Source organism: Enhydra lutris, unplaced genomic scaffold (assembly GCF_002288905.1).
Source record: "Enhydra lutris kenyoni isolate GAN:26980312 unplaced genomic scaffold, ASM228890v2 scaffoldscaffold26, whole genome shotgun sequence".
Taxonomy (NCBI): domain Eukaryota; kingdom Metazoa; phylum Chordata; class Mammalia; order Carnivora; family Mustelidae; genus Enhydra; species Enhydra lutris.
The window spans coordinates 13431630-13451059 of record NW_019154110.1 but is presented as its reverse complement, the minus strand read 5'-3'; the positions used below and the strand labels follow the sequence as shown (position 1 = coordinate 13451059).

General features: G+C 39.3%; 2 protein-coding genes across 4 annotated transcripts in view; both read left to right on the top strand.

Moving 5' to 3' along the window:
- The window catches only part of LOC111151648 (DEAH-box helicase 40), a 47970-nt gene extending 40118 nt beyond the window's left edge, over positions 1-7852 (top strand). For both annotated transcript variants that reach the window (XM_022509775.1, XM_022509776.1), the window contains 4 exons: positions 741-835; positions 3543-3612; positions 3904-4132; positions 6540-7852. In XM_022509775.1, coding sequence (XP_022365483.1) covers positions 741-835; positions 3543-3612; positions 3904-4132; positions 6540-6679 — 534 coding nt within the window. In that variant the 3' untranslated portion in view covers positions 6680-7852. The remainder of the gene's footprint in view (positions 1-740; positions 836-3542; positions 3613-3903; positions 4133-6539) is intronic.
- A 10138-nt stretch (positions 7853-17990) lies between these two features.
- The window catches only part of LOC111151260 (clathrin heavy chain), a 65016-nt gene continuing 63576 nt past the window's right edge, over positions 17991-19430 (top strand). For both annotated transcript variants that reach the window (XM_022509134.1, XM_022509133.1), the window contains exon 1: positions 17991-18215. In XM_022509134.1, the coding sequence (XP_022364842.1) occupies positions 18174-18215 (42 nt within the window). In that variant the 5' untranslated portion in view covers positions 17991-18173. The remainder of the gene's footprint in view (positions 18216-19430) is intronic.

The following is a 19430-nucleotide window of genomic DNA, read 5'->3' as shown; positions in this document are numbered from 1 at the left end:
CACAAGCAGGGGGAGCGGCAGAGGGAGAGGGAGAAGCAGACTCCCCACTGAGCAGGTCCCGGATGTAGGGCTTGATCCCAGGATCCTGAGATCATGACCTGAGCAGAAGAGAGACACATAGTCAACTGAGCCACCCAGGTGCCCCAGCTCTGTCTCTTTAGCTCAGGGAGTTCTCCAGGTTCTACTTGGGTTTTTCCTTCCTTGAGCCTTCATCCAGAATCTCTTTCAAAGTAGACTGTAAGCTGGGGCAGTTGGGCTTACTTCATTTATTTCCTATACTTCATTTATTTCTGAAAGATCACTGTCCTTTATTGCTTGATAATTCAGTGTTTTGAAAATCATTACTTCATGTATTTTGTACATTTTTGGTTGTTTCAAGGAGAAGAGTAAGTCTGATCTCTCTCTCTTCTTTAAGATTTTATTATTTATTTATTTATTAGAGAAAGAGAGGGAACACGCGTGCAGTCGAGGGGAGGAGCAAAGGGAAAGGGACAAGCAGACTCTGAGCTGAGTATGGAGCCTGTCATGCAGCTCGATTCTACGACCCTTGATATCATGACCTGAGCTGAAATCATGAGTCAGATGCTTAAACGACTGAGCCACCCAGGCGCCCCAAATCTGATCCCTCTTACTTCATATTGGCCAGAAACAGAAATCTCTAGAAATGTGTAGTTTTCAAAATAAAAGATTATTTCACATTATTCTGTGATATTACCACTGTGTATATATTATTTCTATAGCAAAGTGATTTCCCAAGAGAGACCTTTGAAGGCCCAAAACATGAAGTACTACGAAGATGTCTTTGTGCAGGCTATTTCAAAAATGTAGCTCGAAGGTAAGCAATATGAGCTTGAGAAATGGATAAGAAATACTACTGTATTTGATTGACTACAATGTTGAACTATTTAATATTAAAGATTGATGATTTATTTAAGCTCTGTGATGATGATGACATCAATTGCAATGACTCCATAATTGTCACTTGTGGAGGGGGAGCTGCAGTGGCTCAGAGTGGGATATTGGAGCTCAAGTTCGGTAAGAGGGAGTTTGTAGGACAGTTGTCTAACGTGGGATATCAGCACCTTAGTTGAGTGACAAGGGCTTTTTTGCAGAGGGGTGGCTCTGTGTGGAATATGAAAGACAAACATGTTGAGCATGGCATCTCTGAGCAAGAATAGCTTGGTGTGGAGTGTCAGCGATTAAGCAGGTTGGGGAGGCACTCATATGGGAGGTGTTTGGTGTTGAGTTTAGAGTCCGAGTGCAGTGAGGGAGGGCATCTTCTTAGGGAAAGGGGTAACAATGGTGATGATGAGAGACTCATTATATACAAAGGAATTGATCAAATAATTAAATTAATTTAGGAATGGTAAAGGGAGTATTAGAAATACTGAAAGGGAAAAAATGAGAATGAGCCCTGTGGTGTTGGATTGGAATTTCAGGTATCATTGTGAACTTACGGTTTTTAATATAGTTAGATGGATGGATAGACAGATTTGGGAATAAAAATAGATGTTACTGTGTATATTTATAATATGTATTTGTAAGTGTGTAAATATTTATATACAAATATACCCTAGCTCTGAGATGGACTGGGAGCAATAACACCATAATAGCAATGAATATACTTAGTTCCTGGATCTTGACTTGAAACAACCATCTGCTGCATAAAGGACTTAGAGCTGTTTGGAGAAATAGGGGTGGGAAAGTACAAGATGAACCCAGAACATCATATTTTGCCAGCAAACAAGAAGTGATCAATGAGGTTTGAGGCCATGTTAGAAGTACACTGGAGCTAGCTTGAATAGGCCCCAGCCGATCCAATATAGGACATTCTAAGCATCAAAATAAATAATGATAGTAATGGATTATGTAGCCCATTAAATAAAATGTGAAATCATGGGTCTATAGTCATATAAATTAATAAATGAGTAAATTAAAAGTTTAATGACAAATAGAATTAGTTGAGCACTTCTCCACAAAAGTCTTATTAATTACAAAGGGAAAGAGGAAAAGTAACTTTTCATAGAGAAGCCTGGCAGATGCTACCCAAATGAAGCCATCAAAGTGAACACCATCAGTAATGCAACAGATTGAAATCATGTTCTTCCTGATAGGATATAATGAAAATATAGCTTCACTTCTGTGATGTTCTTGCCAAAGATGCATAACCTAAATCTAATCATCCTGAAACAAACAAACTCAAATTGAGGGGCACACTACAAAATTACTATTCAAAAAGCTGTGAAGATCATGAAGGTAGAAGACTGGGGGAGTATGCCAGATGAAGGAGACTAAGGGGACATGAAAAATAAAATTAATACCTGATTGTGAATTGAATTCTTTTGCTATAAAGGATATTATTAGGACATTTGGATAAAACTTTATTGGGGTCTGAGGATTAGATGTTAGTCATGTATCAGCATTAATTCCCTGGTTTTGATGGTTGTATTATGTATTATGGTCATGTAGTAGAATATCCTTGATTATAGAAAATACACATTCAGATATTTGTGGATGATGGGGCATAAGGTTGGCAACTAACTCAAGTGGTTCAAGTAAAAATTTTTGTACTGTACAGTATATAAACAATTATAATGCAGTCTGATCTGAGTTATAATGGAAATGTTTATAAAGTATTATAGGAAATCATCTGTGGTGATGATTGAACTACTGCTAATATTTTGACAATAACATTTATATAAGGAAGTATAAAAAAGGATAGGAATATTTTTTAAAATATTTTATTTATTTATTTGAGAGAGAAAAAGAGCATGGGGGTGGGGTGTGGGAAGAGGTAAGGGGAGAGAGAGAAGCAGGCTCCTTGATGAGCAGGTAGCCCAACATGGGGCTCAATCCCAGGATCCTGGGATCATGATCTGAGCTGAAGGCAGATGCTTAACCTACTGAGCCACCCAGGTGCCCCAGATGGTGCCTGGATGGCTCAGTTGGTGAGTTTGAATTGAATTTGAAGTTAAGAACGTGAATTAGAGAAATGTTAGATGCAATGTTCTAATTATCAGATTTTAGAATAATGAAAATTATCCCTTTAAAAAGAGTTGTAGCATACTATAAAGAACACTGTATTTAAGTCAGAAGACTTATGTTTAGGACTTGATTCCACCATACATTAACTCTGTGATCTTTAGAAGGCTAGTTGGTTTATTTGAATCTCAGTTTTGACTTCTTAATAAAAGTGACTTGCTCACAGAACTCACAGGTTGTTTTGAGACTTTATTATAAAATCATTTTGGAAACTTTAAAGCACAAATATAATATTACTGTTAATATTGCTACTTATTAACCAGAAATATTTGTACTTAACTGAAATGACTGTTTAGGTTGTATGTAATGAGAAGTTGTATCATTATTTAAGAGGAGTTGGTAGAAAAGTTATAGTGACACTTGAAAAAGTTTAAACTTATGCTTGTAACACTCTGGTGAAACATAATTGTTTATTGTTAGATTTGGTGCTCTACTTATTTCATTGTTTTCTGTTCTTGTCTTTTTCCTTTGGGTTTTTTTTTGTTGTTATTGTTGTTTAGATCTGTTGGAAGAACATTTTGCACAATGGATGGGCGTGGAAGCCCAGTTCACATTCATCCTTCCTCAGCAGTAAGTGCCTTATTATTATTAAAGGGTCCTATTTTTAATAAAGGAAAGAAATTTGTAAAGATGTAGGATTAAGTCATGCATAAATGTCTTCTACTTTTCACTTTGAGGTTAAATTTAGCATATATCTTTATTACATAAAGCTGTAAAGGTACTGGTTGGTCCATGCCCTCTGTTTGATTGAAGAATATAGGAATTAATTCAGAAGAGTTTGAGCTGTTAGTATGTGGCTAGTCAGATGTGGAATGAGACAAGTTACTTAGTTATCATCCTTAAATGAATTCTTTTGTATAGCTTCATGAACAAGAAACCAAACTTGAATGGATCATTTTTCATGAGGTATTAGTTACCACCAAAGTCTACGCAAGAATTGTGTGTCCAATCCGTTATGAATGGGTGAGAGACTTATTACCCAAGTTGCATGAATTTAATGCACATGATTTGAGCAGTGTGGCCCGACGTGAAGTGAGAGAAGATGCAAGAAGGAGATGGACAAATAAGGAAAACGTAAAGCATCTAAAGGGTGAGTCAGCCACTTGTTCTAGTGATATAAGTCCAAGGAGCATAAATGTCCAAATTCTCATATAATTTTAGAAATACTATTACAGAGCGTAGATTCTGGCTCTGTCTCTTTAGAAAGCAAAGAGTTGTCATGAGACTCAGACTTTGTTACTTTGACTTCCTTCTTTTCTTCCAGTTAATCATGTTTTCCTTAACCCCTCTGTCCAACAACATTATTAGCAACAGTATCTGTTGAGCTTTTACCATGTGCTAACAACTGGCATTACCCCTTTGAGTTTTCACAATAACCCTATGAGGTAAGTACATATCCCAACTTTATAGATGAGGAAATACTTAGCAGTTACAATAATTTGCTGAAAATCCTGTAGCTAATAATGTGTGAGTCTGGATTTTGAATCCAAGGAAACTGACTTGATGGCCTATACTCTTTTTTTTTTTTCCTTAAGATTATTTATTTATTTGAGAGAGAGAAAACACAAGCAGCGGGAGTGGTAGAGGCAGAGGGAGAAGCAGGCTCCCTGCTCAGCAGGGAGCCCAATGCAGGACTCCATCCCAGGACCCCAGGATCATGACCTGAGCCATAGGCAGATGCTCACCGACTGAGCCATCCAGGCACCCCTTGGTGGCTTATACTCTTAATCATAATACCATACGGCTTCTCAGTACTCCTTTGCTATTTTTATTTTGTTTATAAAATTTTGTGAACTGTGGGCATCTGGGTGGCTCAGTAGTTAAGCATCTGCCTTTGGCTTAGGTCATGATCCCAGGGTCCTGGGATCAAGCCCAGCATTGAGCTCCCTGCTCAGTGGGAAGCCTTCTTCTCACTCTCCCACTCCCCCTGTTTGTGGTCCCTCTCTCACTGTCTCTCTTACTTTGTCAAATAAGTAAATAAAATCTTTAAAAAAATTAATTTTTGTGAACTATTACCTCAGAACTTCTTTTTTTTCCTAGGGGATTTTCTGTGAAATGTTAGGTCCCAGTTGGGAGGTATAAACAGTTATACTGAACTAGGACAGAATTAATTTTAATTAATTTAATTAAGCTAGGACAGCTTAATTTTCAGCTCACAAATACAAAAAGCTTTTCAGTAAAGCTTTCTGGGGCTGATTTTTTAATAAAATCTTATTTATTTATTTATTTATTTTATTTGGGTGGGGCACACGGTGGGAAGAGAGGGGCGGGCATAAGGAGAGAGAGAATCTCAAACCCGACTCCATGCTAATCTAGGGCTTGATCTCTCAACCCTGAGATCATGACCTGAGCCAAAATCAAGAGTCAGGCACTTAACCCACTGAGCTTCCCAGGTGCCCCTAGGATTTTATAATAAAGGTCAACTTGGGGTAGAAACACCAATGCCTTTTAAAAAATAGATCTGTTGAAATCAGTGGTTGTCAGGAACTGGGAGTGAGAACAGAGGTTGACTACAAAGGGACAGGAGGGAATTTGGGGGGTTGAGGATTCTGTCTCTCGATTTTGGTCACAAACTGACTATAATGTACTTGTGAAAATTTGTAGAACTGTACACTAAAAAAGGTATATTTTACTGTTGATAAATTATACATTAATTTTTTAAATGAAAAAAAGAAAATATATAAACTATGTAGCCACATACCAAAAAATTAAGATATATAAAAGATAGGAAAATGTAAATATAGATATCTCCCGACACATTTTCATCAGCATTACCATTTCCCCCACAATATATATTGTCATGAAGACCTAACAATATACAACTGGCCAGAAAAAATGAGGGTCATGTCCTCTGCATTTAGTAACATTTATTCATGCCCTCAGCTGGAATTAGGTCTAGTTCTAAGAACCCATGTTAATTCTCATTACCAATGCAAAAACTTGAGTCTAAGGCAGTGAGGCTCAGTTGGTTAAAGCATGGAACTCTTGATTTCGGCTCAGGTGATGATCTCAGGGTTGTAAGATCAAGCCCCAAGGTTGTAAGATGAAGGCCTGCATTGACTCCACAATGAGCCTGGAGCCTGCTTGGCATTCTCTCTTCCTCTTCTGAAGCTGATTGGGAACAAATTGTATTATCCTTTTTTAACATCATGAGAAATAGAGTGGTAAGAAATTTTGCCCAAGATCTGGAAGAGTCTTCAGAATTGTAGTGTTTTGTTGCAGTGTATAACTGTACTACATGTTTGAATTAGGGTCAGTTATTTTAACATTCAGGCCTTCATACTTGCATTTCTTTCTCTCTTCCTTTTCTTCCCCTTCCCTCTCTTTCTTTCTTATTTTTTAACCATAGACTACTTGTTTCTTTTGAAAGGACAAACTTTAATTTCCCTTTTTTCCCCTGTGTAACATTGAAAAATCAGGGCTTCTCCTTCTCTTAACATTTCTTGTATTGAGTTTCACAATTAAAGTTTTACTGGACTAATTTGTAACATTTTCAGATGGAATCTCAAAAGAAGTCCTAAAGAAAATGCAGAGAAGAAATGATGATAAATCCATATCAGATGCACGTGCTCGTTTCCTTGAGCGAAAGCAGCAGAGGTCCCAGGATCACAGTGACACACGGAAGGAAACAGGCTAAGCAGTGAACCCTGCAATTCAGGAAGTAGGAAAAGCAGCCAGGAAATGTGCTTCTACTTTGCCATTTATATCAGACAGCAGTACCAAGAGGAAGTGGTCAGTAGCTGTTATTAGCACACAAGCTAAAAGCAAATCAAAGTTCATCAGTACCAATAAATGGAATTTTCAAAGAAAAGATTGAGTTGCCATTGTCATAGGCAATAATATATGAAACCAATGAAAGACAATACATGTGATATTTTCCTCACTTCAATTTTGCTGGCCTTAACTGGTATCAAATGCTGTCATTGAGATATTTTCAAAGAACATTGAATTGTATTTAATCAGCGTGTATTCCATTTGCATTTGAAGCATTAAAAATTATTTTCCTTAAATCTCTTTAAGGCCTTCTTGTTGCTATTAGAATAGTATTATTTCAGGTTATCAGGTATATGACCAATTCCTTCAGAAGGCTGAATACAAGAGGTTTTTACTCAGCAATACTTAGATGTCTAACTGTTTAATTGCTACAGAGCTTTATAGATATTTAGAGAAAAGATTTAATCAATTAGTAAATAAGAAAATTGCCTATGGCAAGTTTCTTTGTTGAATTAATATTAATCCTTAAATTGATTTTTCTGGGATTATACAAATTCCTTTTTATATAAAAATATATTGTTTAAAATAGTAGCTATAGCCATTAACCAAAGGACAGATGATATATGTGTTTTTTTTTTTTTTTTTTTTTTTTTTTTTTATTAGCTGTCCCTACATACTTGTATCAGCACCACGTATGTAGGTGTGACAGTGTTTCAAATAGCCCCTCCACCTGGCCTGCTCTCTTGCCTCCAGCTGCTTGGGTAGGACCCTTTAAACATCTGTTACACTGATATTGAGATAGGAGTTTTTCAAAGCAGCCAACACTACGTCACCAGTGTTTCAGATTGGAACCTTGAGGCTAGTTAGTATCACACTCAGGCCACACTCAGCACTTGCCCACTCTGTTGTTTACTGCCTTGTATTCTAGTTATTTGTGTATTTGTCTGTCTCCCCCCACTAGATTATACGCTCCTTGTGGGCAGGGACTATGTCTTTCTCATCTTTGTATCTTTCATGGCACCTAGCACAGTGCTTTGCACATAGTAGTCACTCAACGTTTGTTAAATAAAGCTATTAGTGTCATTAAAATTCAAAAGGTAGTATAATGTGTGTTTTTAGATATTTTTTGTAAAAATTCAGAATCTAAAATTTTCATAGGTAACTAACTCTTTTACAGTTATTTCCTTTGGTGTCTAAACAGTTTCCCGTTCAGTATTAGAAACTTGAGCCTTTATTGAAAACCACTTAAGGACCCAAATCTGTATGTTTGTTCTTAAGGTGAGTGATGATGGTTCCTCTAACATTCCCAGCATTGTTGCTTTGTCCGTTGTAATCTTCAGTGTTCTCGACACTATTTCAGCACATTCATTTTATTAGGTTCTCTTCTCAAGTGTGTGTATCAGTATATTTCCTTAGATGTGGAAGGGGTGTATGTGGATTCTTAGAATAAATACTCTTTCATTTCAGTAAATATTAACCACACATTCTATATCTATAGTCATAATCACATTGCATCAGTTGTCCCAGTAATGTCCTTTCCTTTATAGCGTTTTCCCCCAGTTCAGGATCCAGTCAAGAATCATGTTCTGTATTTAATCTCTTTTGGTCTAGAAAATGTCCTTAGTGTTTCTTGGTCTTTCACATTTAACATTTTTGACAGGCTAAATAACAATAATAATAATATTTATTATATTTATTATTATTATTATTATTATTAGAGAGGGGGAGGGAGACAGAATCTTAAGCAGCACAGAGCTTGATCTCACAATCCTGAGATCATGACCTGAGCCAAAATCAAGAGTCAGATGCTCGACTGAGCCACCCAGGTGCCCCCAGGCTAAGTTATTTTATAGAATGTCTTCAGTTTGGATTTCTCTAATGTTTCTTCACGGTTGGAACACATGATGGGAGTTCCGTGACTAGAAAACTGTGTAAGTAATACCAATGTCTTTCCTAAGGCATCAAATCTGGAGATACATAACATTTGTCCCCCATTGGGACATTAATTTTGATTACTTGGTTAGGGTATTTTGATTTCTTCAGTGTAGTTACTCTTATTATTAAGAAGTAATTTTGGGGGCATCTGGGTGGCTGAGTGGGTTAAAGCCTCTGCCTTTGGCTCAGGTCATGATCCCAGAGTCCTGGGATCGAGCCTCAGATTGGGCTCTCTGCTTAGCAGGGAGCCTCCTTATCCCTCTCTCTCTGCCTTGCTCTGCCTACTTGGAATCTCTCTCTCCATCAAATAAATAAATAAAATCTTTAAAAAAAAAAGTAATTTTGGGGAGAGATATGTTGAGATTATGTTAAATAGCCTATTCCTCATAAGTTACTACCCTCTGGATTTATCATCAAACGATGATTCTTGCCAAATCAGTTTTTTTTTTAAGATTTTGCTTATTCATTTGAGACAGGGAGATACAGAGAGAGCATGACCAGGGGGAGAGGCAGAAGCAGACTCCCCACTGAACAGGGAGCTCAGTGGGGCTCAATCCTAGGACCTGGAGATCATGACCTGAGCTGAAGGCAGAGGCTTAACCATTTGAGCCACCCAGGTACCCTTTGCCAAATCAGTTTATTCTTACGGTTGCAAAATGGTGATTTTTCTTTCCCTAATTCTTTCCTATATTTATTTGTTGGCATTATAAGAAAGAGTTTTCTTTAAAGAATTTCCAGGGAACAGATGCATGCTAGGAGTAGCATAGATCAAGACAGAGCATTAGAAAGCCCAATTTGAGAAGAGTGGCAAACAATCCAGTTTATTTGGTGCATAGAGTACATGTAGGATAGTAATAGGTTAAAAATGTTGGTTGAGAACATATTATACAAGGCTTTGAAAGCCAAACTATGGAATTTGGACTTATTTTGTACTATAGGAATGTATTAAAGGAGAATGACATTGTTAAAGCTTTATGGTAATTGTGACAATAGTTCCTATAAAAATAGTTGATTTCCACTGAGAGAGGCTGTCCATAGGATGAGAGGACTGCTAGATATAATTAAGAAGGTGGAAGGAACCTTGGAGGAATGGTAGTGGTAATGGACAAATTTGTTCTTTAAAGAATAAGGATTCACCTTCAAATTACTAAATGAAACAAAACAAAAACAAATGAAGACAAATGTTATCATAGAAAAATGGCCAAGGGACATGTTTTCTCACACGTTTTCTCACAAAAGATGAAACGTGAATGGTAAGACAAGGGTACTGTATCTTACTAGTAACTAGGGAAATCCAGTTTATTTATTTATTTTTAAAGATTTTATTTATCTATTTGACAGAGTGAGAGATCACAAGTAGGCAGAGAGGGAGGCGGAGAGAGAGCGGGAAGCAGGCTCTCCGCTGAGCAGAGAACCCGACTCGGGGCTCGATCCCAGGACCCTGAGATCATGACCTGAGCCGAAGGCAGAGGCTTTAACCCACAGAGCCACCCAGGTGCCCCAGGAAATCCAGTTTAAAACTGAGGTGCCATTCTTTTTCATCAGATTGGCAATAGCCAATATGCCTGAAAAGTGTTGGCATAGAATGAATTGCTCTTATATTAGAGAACATTTTGGCAATAGCTAGTAAAGTTGAAGATGTGCATAATCTATGACCCAGCAAGCCCACCTTTAGATTAATATCCTAGGAACTCTTTGGGATTATATAAAATACTCTGTTCCTCATAAGGTTTGACTCACATAGATTTAGCATAATTTAATGATGTTAAGCACATAAAAAGTTAAATATGGCATTCATTAAAATGTTATACTCCATTTCTAATAGCAAATAAATTGAGAACAGTATGTATGTATCAATGGGGAAATGGTTGAATAATTGTGATATGTTCTTATGGTCAAATTCTATATATACCAGTGAAAGTGATTTTTGAGACTCCTGATGCCTCCTCAAACTGCTTTGCAGAACAGATGAACCAGTTTGCATTCCCAACAGCAATGTCATAAAGTACCTTAGTATAGCCTGTAGTCCCTCAAAGAAAATTTTCTAATTATAGACCAAAAAGGTGCCTCATTATTGTTAATTTACATATTTTAGATATTCAGCTATTTTTCCTTATGTTCAAACTGTCTACAAGAAATAACTGATTTGAATTTGACATGGCCAGATAGTAAATATTTTAGGCTTTCAGGCCATACAGTCAGTCTTGAAACTACTCTGCTGTTGTAGTATAAAAAGCAGCCATAGGTAGTACATAAAAAAAAAAGGGTAGAGCTGTGTTTCAATAAAACTTTAGTTATGGACAATGAAATTTAAATTTCATGTAATTTTCCTATCAGGAAGCATTCTTTTGACTTCATTTCTTTACCACTTGCACTTTAATCCAGGAAAGTGACTTTTCATATACCCATTCTAATTCAGATTTTTCATTTGTAAGAAAAGATCTTTATTTCATAAAAATATCTGAGATTTTTCTTGCTTTTCTTTTTTTTTTTTTTAAACATTTTATTCATTTATTTGACAGAGATCACAAATAGGCAGAGAGGCAGGCAGAGAGAGAAGAGGAAGCAGGCTCTCCACGGAGCAGAGAGCCCGATGTGGGGCTCGATCCCAGGACTCTGGGATCATGACCTGAGCCGAAGGCAGAGGCTTTAACCCACTGAGCCACCCAGGCGCCCCTGGCTTTTATTTTTCTTTATAGTAGATAGGATTGAGCATAATGTTAGGCATCAATAAATTTAAATTATAATCTCTATTCTCCCCAGAATTTTCAAAGCAATCTATATTACTTACTTGTTAGCTGTTCCTTTAACCTTAAAATATGAATAATACAAAATTCTCTTGTGAAATTATTAAAGATTTTCAACTCTTTTTTTTTTTTAAGATTTATTTATTTATTTTAGAGAGAGTATGAGTGGCAGGAGGGACAAAGAGAGAGACTCTTCAAGCAGACTCCCCACTGAGTGAGGAGCCTAATGCAAGGCTTGATCTCATGACCCTTGAGATCACCACTTGAGCCAAAACCGAGTCAGATGCCTAACTGACTGAGCCACCCAGGTGCCTTTTTTTTTTTTTTTTTAAAGTATGTTGTCCAGATAAAATCTACATGTTTCTTTAACTAATAGTACTTGGTGCTCAGCTAATACATAGGAAATGAGATGGGTTAATCCCAAATACAGCATAGCACCCAGTTTGGTGCCTTTTGTGTATGATAGATATTTATAAATAATTGTTGTGCTAGCTCCAGGTATGATTATTGACAACATAAGTTGGCCCAGGCTTTGAATTAAATAGGCAGTACAGTCAATAAATGTTATACTGGCTTAAGAAGTAGGATAAATAGATTTTAAGCTGAGTTTTTAAGGCAGAGTAGGACTTGGACTAGATTAAAAAGGAGACAATTTGTGTGATTGGGAGAGGGACCAGAGTTAAGCATGGAAAGAATATTAGTGTCACCTTGAGAGGGGCTTTTTTGAAATATTTTTCAGTTTCTAGTATGTAACTTGGGCTAACACCAAGTAGGTCAAATGAATAATTTGAGTGCCACTCATTCTTACAGAAAAATGTGAAAGTTGGCTTGGACTTGGGTTATCCTTTTACAACATGTAGTACTTAAAGACTGCTATTGTGTGCCTGTCTGCTACTCTACTTAGTTACCTTTCAAGAGATGGAATTTTTAAACCCTCCTCAGTAATGGGTATAATCTCATCTCTAAATCTGATTTGATGGTTTAGCTAGATAGCCCAAAAATGTAGAGATGGTAAAAGGTTGTCTGTATCAGGTTACTTTTTATTTTCACCCTAAAGAGAACTTTTCATGCCTCTTGGTGCTAACAGGGCTGGCTCTTGAAAAGAAAAAGAAATTTAAATCAATAAATGAGGTAGGCTTATATGAGTGCTACATATTTTTCTTTACTGGAATGTATGGAATGAATAGTTGTGTAGTTGTATACTGTACAGCATTATAAACTCACAGTTATTTGGAATAAAAGCAACCAGGAAAAGGAAATAACCAGGTTTTTGGATCATTTTACATAATCCACTTTTATCAGTCGTGACATGTTAAGGTAAGTCATTTCTTAAAAAGTGATTTGTAGGGGTGCCTGGGGGACTCAGTCGTTAAGCACCTGCCTTCAGCTCAGGTCATGATCCCAGGGTCCTGGGATCGAGCCCCACATCAGGCTCCTTGCTCACCGGGAAGCGTGCTACTCCCTCACCCACTCCCCCTGCTTGTGTTCCCTCTCTGGCTATGCCACTCTTTGTTTAAAAAAAAAAAAAAAAAAAAAAATGAATCTTTTTAATCGGAAGATTTTAACATTGAGCATTTAATTTTTCATTGTATGTACTGAAAGGTATTTGTCGACCAAGTAAATTAGATTATGCTTCCTTAAAACTTTATTCTGGAGCTAATCAAAACTATTTACCAGATCTCAGTTTTTAACCATTTTATTCTGAGAGTTTACTATAAGGAGGCTGCATATGTGCATTATTACTAGTAGAACTATCCCTGGAGTGTGACAGAATTTTAAATTGCTGAGAAAACATGTTTGTGGGTCATGCCTTGTTTTGGAGATGGTAATAACCCTAGGAGATGAATAGAGACAGTTCTACATATTTAGAAAGGAAGAAAAAAAAATAGCCCATAACAATCATTCCAACATCCTGATCCGCATCATCCCTTTATTGTATAGAACTCAAGCTTCTTGTGACTTTAATTTTTGGATATGAAAGGGATATAGCGACATGGCATCTGACTCCCTATTGATCAGGAGGATTATAACTCTTCTGGGTTTTTCTGTCCATAATGCTCTCTGTATCACTATATTGGAACCAACTTTTCTGAGATGACTTCTTAAGGTATTGTTATGAGCCACTTCATTCCTCTGCTGGAATCCGATTTAACCTTTAGACAACATGGGAGGGGCCTATATAATATGACTAGATTCCATATTGTATTCCCACAGGGCTAGTCTTGGGGATTCACTTGGAACATACTCAGTCCTGACACAGAATAAAGATTCATTACAGATCTTATTTGCCATCCATGATACATTTTATTTTATTTTTTTTTTAAAGATTTTATTTATTTATTTGACAGAGAGAAATCACAAGTAGGCAGAGAAGCAGGCAGAGAGAGAGGAGGAAGCAGGCTCCCTGCTGAGCAGAAAGCCCGATGTGGGGCTCGAACCCAGGACCTGGGATCATGACCTGAGCCGAAGGCAGCAGCTTAACCCACTGAGCCACCCAGGCGCCCCCATAATACATTTTAAAACTTGTCTGTATAACTTAGATTTAGGACAAGCCTGAGTAAGTGAATGATATTAATTGTAAATTCAGGTCCATCTCCTACTAAAAAGGCCATGAAAAAATTTCTTCTGGCTTTGTGAATGTTTCTTTTTGGGTGAGCTTTACCCACAATCAGTGCCTTGTACAAGGCCAAAATAAAGTGGGCACTGTAGGATGACCTGATACATGAGTCAGTGCATTTGATATGCTGCTCTTTACCTAATCCTGTGGGATTCCTATCTGTGGCCCTAGGGGGCTGAAATGTTTCAAAGCTGCTGGTTTTTTTTTTTTTTTTTTCAAGATTTTCTTTATTTATTTGACAGAGAGAGAGATCACAAGCAGGCAGAGAGGCAGGCAGAGAGGGGGGGGAAGCAGGCTCCCTGCTGAGCAGAGAGCGCAATGAGGGGCTCGATCCCAGGACCCTGAGATCATGACCTGAGCCGAAGGCAGAGGCTTAACCCACTGAGCCACCCGTGCCCCTAAAGCTGCTGTTTAAATGGCAAAACCACTTACCTTATTGGGTAATGCTAAAGTATATCCCTCTTGGTTTCATTAACATCTGAATTTTTAAGTGGTGGGTATGATGGGTTAAGCTTAAAATTCTTTAAAATTGATCTCTTAATGTTTGAGAAATGTCTTCATTTTGTGGGTTTTGCAATGTAGCTAGCCCCTGCTATTTTTAAAAGGTCAAGTTAAAAGGCAGGGGCCTTAATTTGGGGGCTGCCTGAAGATGAACAACTATAGAGAAATCCAATGAATGTTCTTCTGAGATGTCATTCTCACTGGATGTTTCATATTAAACATTATATTATTATATTTTACATTATATATACATAGTATTTACTGGCATAAAATATAAAATTACAGGTACAATAAAGGTTTTTTGTATAGGTTTTGAGAAACCGACATTCCTCAAAATAGCATATGAGCAATGCAGTTTTGCTAATGGTGCTTGCTGTGACTCAGAGTGAGGAACTACTATTGAATATTCTGATAAAAATAGCTTCAAATTGGAAGAATTTGGCCACTTTTATTAATATGGCTACTTAATAAAATACTTTTATGAAACTAAAAGCCAGGACGATAATACATTAATAGCAATAGATACAGGGGCAACTGTGTGGCTCAGTCAGTTAAGTACCTGCCTTTAGCTAAGGTCATGATCCTGGGGGGACCTGGGATAGAGCCCCAAGTTGGCTTCTCTTCTCTTCTCAGTGGGGAGCCTGCTTCTTCCTCTCCCTCTGCTGCTCCCCATGCTTGTGCTCCCTTGCGTGCGCTCTCTGTGCCAAATAAATAAATAAAATCTTAAAAACTGCAGATGTATTGAAAGGCTTTGTCATAGGAAAAAAAACCAAAAACCTAGCGTTTGTTTTCTGATTTATACAGTCATCTATCTTCTCTAACCTAAGGTAGCACCTGAAAACAAAGCCATTTGATTACTGCTCAGGTAACTGCGAACAGTGACTCAGCCTTCGGGACCTCCAAACCAAGGATAACCTTTTTTGCCTTTACACCATTAGCAGGAACAGCATACTACCGTGAAAAGCTCTCTCTATTACCTCAGCCCAAATTATTGATCTTTAAAATGCACAGGTTTGGGTTTTAATGTTTATCCTCTGGATCATTTTTCCTCTTGAAAAATTCTGGATTTACTGACTTGGAAGGATAGTGTTCACAATGAACTTGTAAATTGTAATCTATTTTTCTTCTAAATGACGTCTGAAAACAATGCATTTATTACATTCTATGTGTGATGACACAGCAGTCATTAACAGAACCTCAGTGCACTTTTGGTTAGATATTCCACATATTCATATATCCAAGCTAAAAATCAATTGCTTTGGAATTCTAAATGTACTTAAAATTATAGGTCTGTAAGAAAATGAAGACAGTTATTAGCAAATTAAAGAAAATATTGGTGGTCCATTCATGATACAGCTCTTGTATCCCAGATTCTGAAATTAGACATGAAACCTGATTAAGATACTGCTTTTACTATAATAAAACAATAACTCCTTTAGATTTTTAATTTAGAATTTGTCCACTTCCAAAAAGGATTGAAAGCAGGTACTATTTAACTGGAATTAGAAAAGTTATTCCAAATGTTGCAGAATACAGAACATCTTCAAGCATCTGGCCTAATAAAACAACACACAATTTTGCCTACCATAAATATTCACTCTTATCCTTTGCATAACAGCCTTCTGTTTCCTCTCTTACCTTCCAAAGATTCTTCTCTCATCCTAAGTATGTGAGATACATTTTGGGAAAAACATTAAAAGCAATTTAAATGATTAAGCAAACTTCTCTAAGCAAAACTGCTTAACACACAAAAATATTGTATACCTGGGGCACCTGGGTGGCTCAGTGGGTTAAAGCCTCTGCCTTCCGCTCAGGTCATGATCCCAGGGTCCGGGATCGAGCCCCACGTTGGGCTCTCTGCTCCGCAGGGAGCCTGCTTTCTCCCCCCTCTCTCTCTCTGCCTGCCTCTCTGCCTACTTGTGATCTCTCTCTCTCTGTCAAATAAATAAAATCTTTTAAAAAAAATACTGTATACCTAATAGGGTTTTATGTTTAACTGAAAAGGGCACTAAAAAGAATCACTCTGTACTTGTTTTTCAAGATCTTTCTGGAAAACTAGCCACATCTCTTATAAGGATGAAAGGAACATAACTAAATTCTTAAACCTTTAATGCATTTGTGCTATTAATGTAGTATTACAGCTTCTACCTTAGCAATAAAGTACTGGGAAGGTTACTAATCGATAATATTGTAGTTATCTTAATGCTATTGGAAAACAAGATGCTCCAGGATTGAAGCATTTACATTCCCAAATACTGCTACTTAACTGGCAATGTTAAGGTGGTCCCACTGAAATACACGTCTAATAGTTAATTCCTTTATCCAAGAATGTATATTAGCCACACCTTAGAAGAACTTAAGGGTTTCAAACCTCCCCCTTAAACTCATTATCGAAATCTTTAAGACTCCTTTTTTGATGTGGCTAAAAAAAAAAATCCTCCTGCCACAATCCTGGTCCAATTCTGCAGCACATACACGATACTCAAAGTCTCTAACTCTGTACTAAGCTAGACCCGTATCACATACATGTCCTCCAAAATGTCCGCAGAAGAAGCTATCTCAAGGCCAGCTGAGACACCTCATAGATGGCCTTCACTGTCCTTTGAGCCAGTTATTTAGGTAATATGCAAAAGAAATTGCTAGTTCTAGTTAGGATCCAAGCGTCAGCTTCTCCAAGCGTCAGAAGGGTGTGCATAAGGGCAGGGAGGATCTTAAACCCCATTTCATTCCCCCTCCCAGAGATGTAAGAAACCACCCACGGTATTAAAGTAGGCGGGGGAGGAGTACTGCAGCCGGCTGCCAAGAAAGCGCTCTGCAAGGAGGCCGTTTCCCTGAGTCACGGAGAGGACGGGAGGCTGGGCCCATCTGCCCACGCCACGTCCTTTTCGTAAGGGACTCAGTTTAAACAGGCAGGGCCCAAAGGAAAAGATAATAACACCGCTATTCCTCAAGGCAGCTCAGCAGCCACCCTATTCCCAAGAGACTGCATTTCCCTAGAACTCGCTCTGCATTCCGGCAGCGATCAGCCTACCCTTCCCGACCAGCATCACGTGCACCCGGAAGTACGTGGGTGGGACCAAAGAGCCCACGGAAGTGACGTAGGTCGCTGCTAGTCGCATGATGTGGCAAAATGCAAAAAAAAAAGGAGTGGGGGGAGGAAAAGCTGGGGAGGCTGGGGAAAGTGATGAGTCCAAAAAAATAGTCCCTTCGAGTCCTCTAATTTACCCTAGTGGCGCAGCAGTAAGCGAGGTCCTCGGCGCACTGCGCCCCGAATTCCTGCGCCCCACTGCACCGCGGCGCTCCGTGGAGGGGTACATAAGACGGAGGGGGTGAGGTGACTTGGGCGGAGTTCTGTCGTCGGGATCCCTCCGCAGGGCTCAGCCGTTTCCGGAGTCTGCGCTGCGCCCGGTTCCGCCATTGCGGCTCTCCCAGACCCTGGAGCCTCCGCCCCCGACCCGAGCTCTTTCGTCTGCCTGCCAGTTTTCTGCGTCCCCGGAGAGTATCTTGCTGAGCCCAGCCTCCCCCCTCCCCCTTCTCCTCCTCTCCCTTGGAGAGCCCGGGCAGCTACTGCCCCGCAGCCCCAGTGACAGGAGGAGACCATACACCCCGACAGCGCCATGGCCCAGATTCTGCCAATTCGTTTTCAGGAGCATCTCCAGGTGCGGCCGGGCCCGGGCCGGTGAGGGCTGTGGAGAGGGTGGTAGCAAAGAAGAAGCTGGAGTCTGGGACCAAGTAGAAGGAACAGGATCGGAGAGGGGGGTGGTGGGTATTGGTGTTCGGGGTAGATGGAGGATGGGGGCACTATCTCGGAAAGCTTAAGAGTTAATGATGTGGGGCTTGGATAGAAAAGACGAAGGTCGGGGTGCGAAGGGCAGGGAGGCCAGGCCTGGGTTCGAGGGCCTCTTATTTTCGCTTCCTGGGTGGTAGGAACTGCGCATTCTAACTCCCTCCCCTTTCGCCGTTTTATTCAGTTCATTCATTTGGGTAGATTGGACGGTGTGGAGGGTGCAGTTCTCCCGCGTTTCTTCCAGACCAGGGATTTTCATCCCCTAGGCCAGTGCAGAGCTGTCACCTCCCATTACTCTTCTCTTCCCTTTCCCCCATCGTGTCTGCACCCAGTTGTGGGGCGGGTGGGCTGGGGAGGAGCAACCCTTTTTCTTCCTCCCTCTGCAGCTCTCAACTGGGAAAGGCACCTTCCCCTCGGGTTGGGGGGGCGGGAACGGCGGCGGCTTGCCTCTTGCCTTCCCCGAGGCAGTTAGAACAGAAGGTCACTAAAGGAACAGAAGGAGGATAGAATGGGGGAACATATTTCTCAGGGCGGTATCAGTCTCGGAGTGCGTGGGGTCAAGGTCCCTAGGGGTACTTGTCGTTTTTTCCTTCCCTTATTTCTTTGGGAATGGTGTGACTTTTATCCCCTTTCTTTTTAAGAGGTAAGGAAGAGTTATCCAGAGGTTATCTTGGGGTCTGCTGGAGTGTAGCAGGTAGTCGTGGGCTTGGTATAAGTACCTCACTCAGGAGTGCATGGAATTGAACCGAGCCCTGGAGATAGAGCACACCTGCTCTGAGATATGCAAAGTTATTTGGTCTGTAATTGGCTTTCTTTTAGTAGGTTCTAGAGTTCTTTCCCATGGTGCATTTTCCTGTAGGCAACATACTGTCTTATCTGGCAGTGTGCCCGTGGCGGGCCGAGGCAGATGATCATTGGAGGGCTTGAGTGAATTAAGCCTGTTCTGAGCTTCTGATTTTCTTAGTTCACCAAGCCTGGTTTTACTTTGGCTGCAGTAATTTATTCATCTTAATTTGCTTTCTTCCCAAATACTCCCTTAAAGAGGCCTGCTTCAGCTCAACCTTCTGAAGGCCTAAATTCATAATGA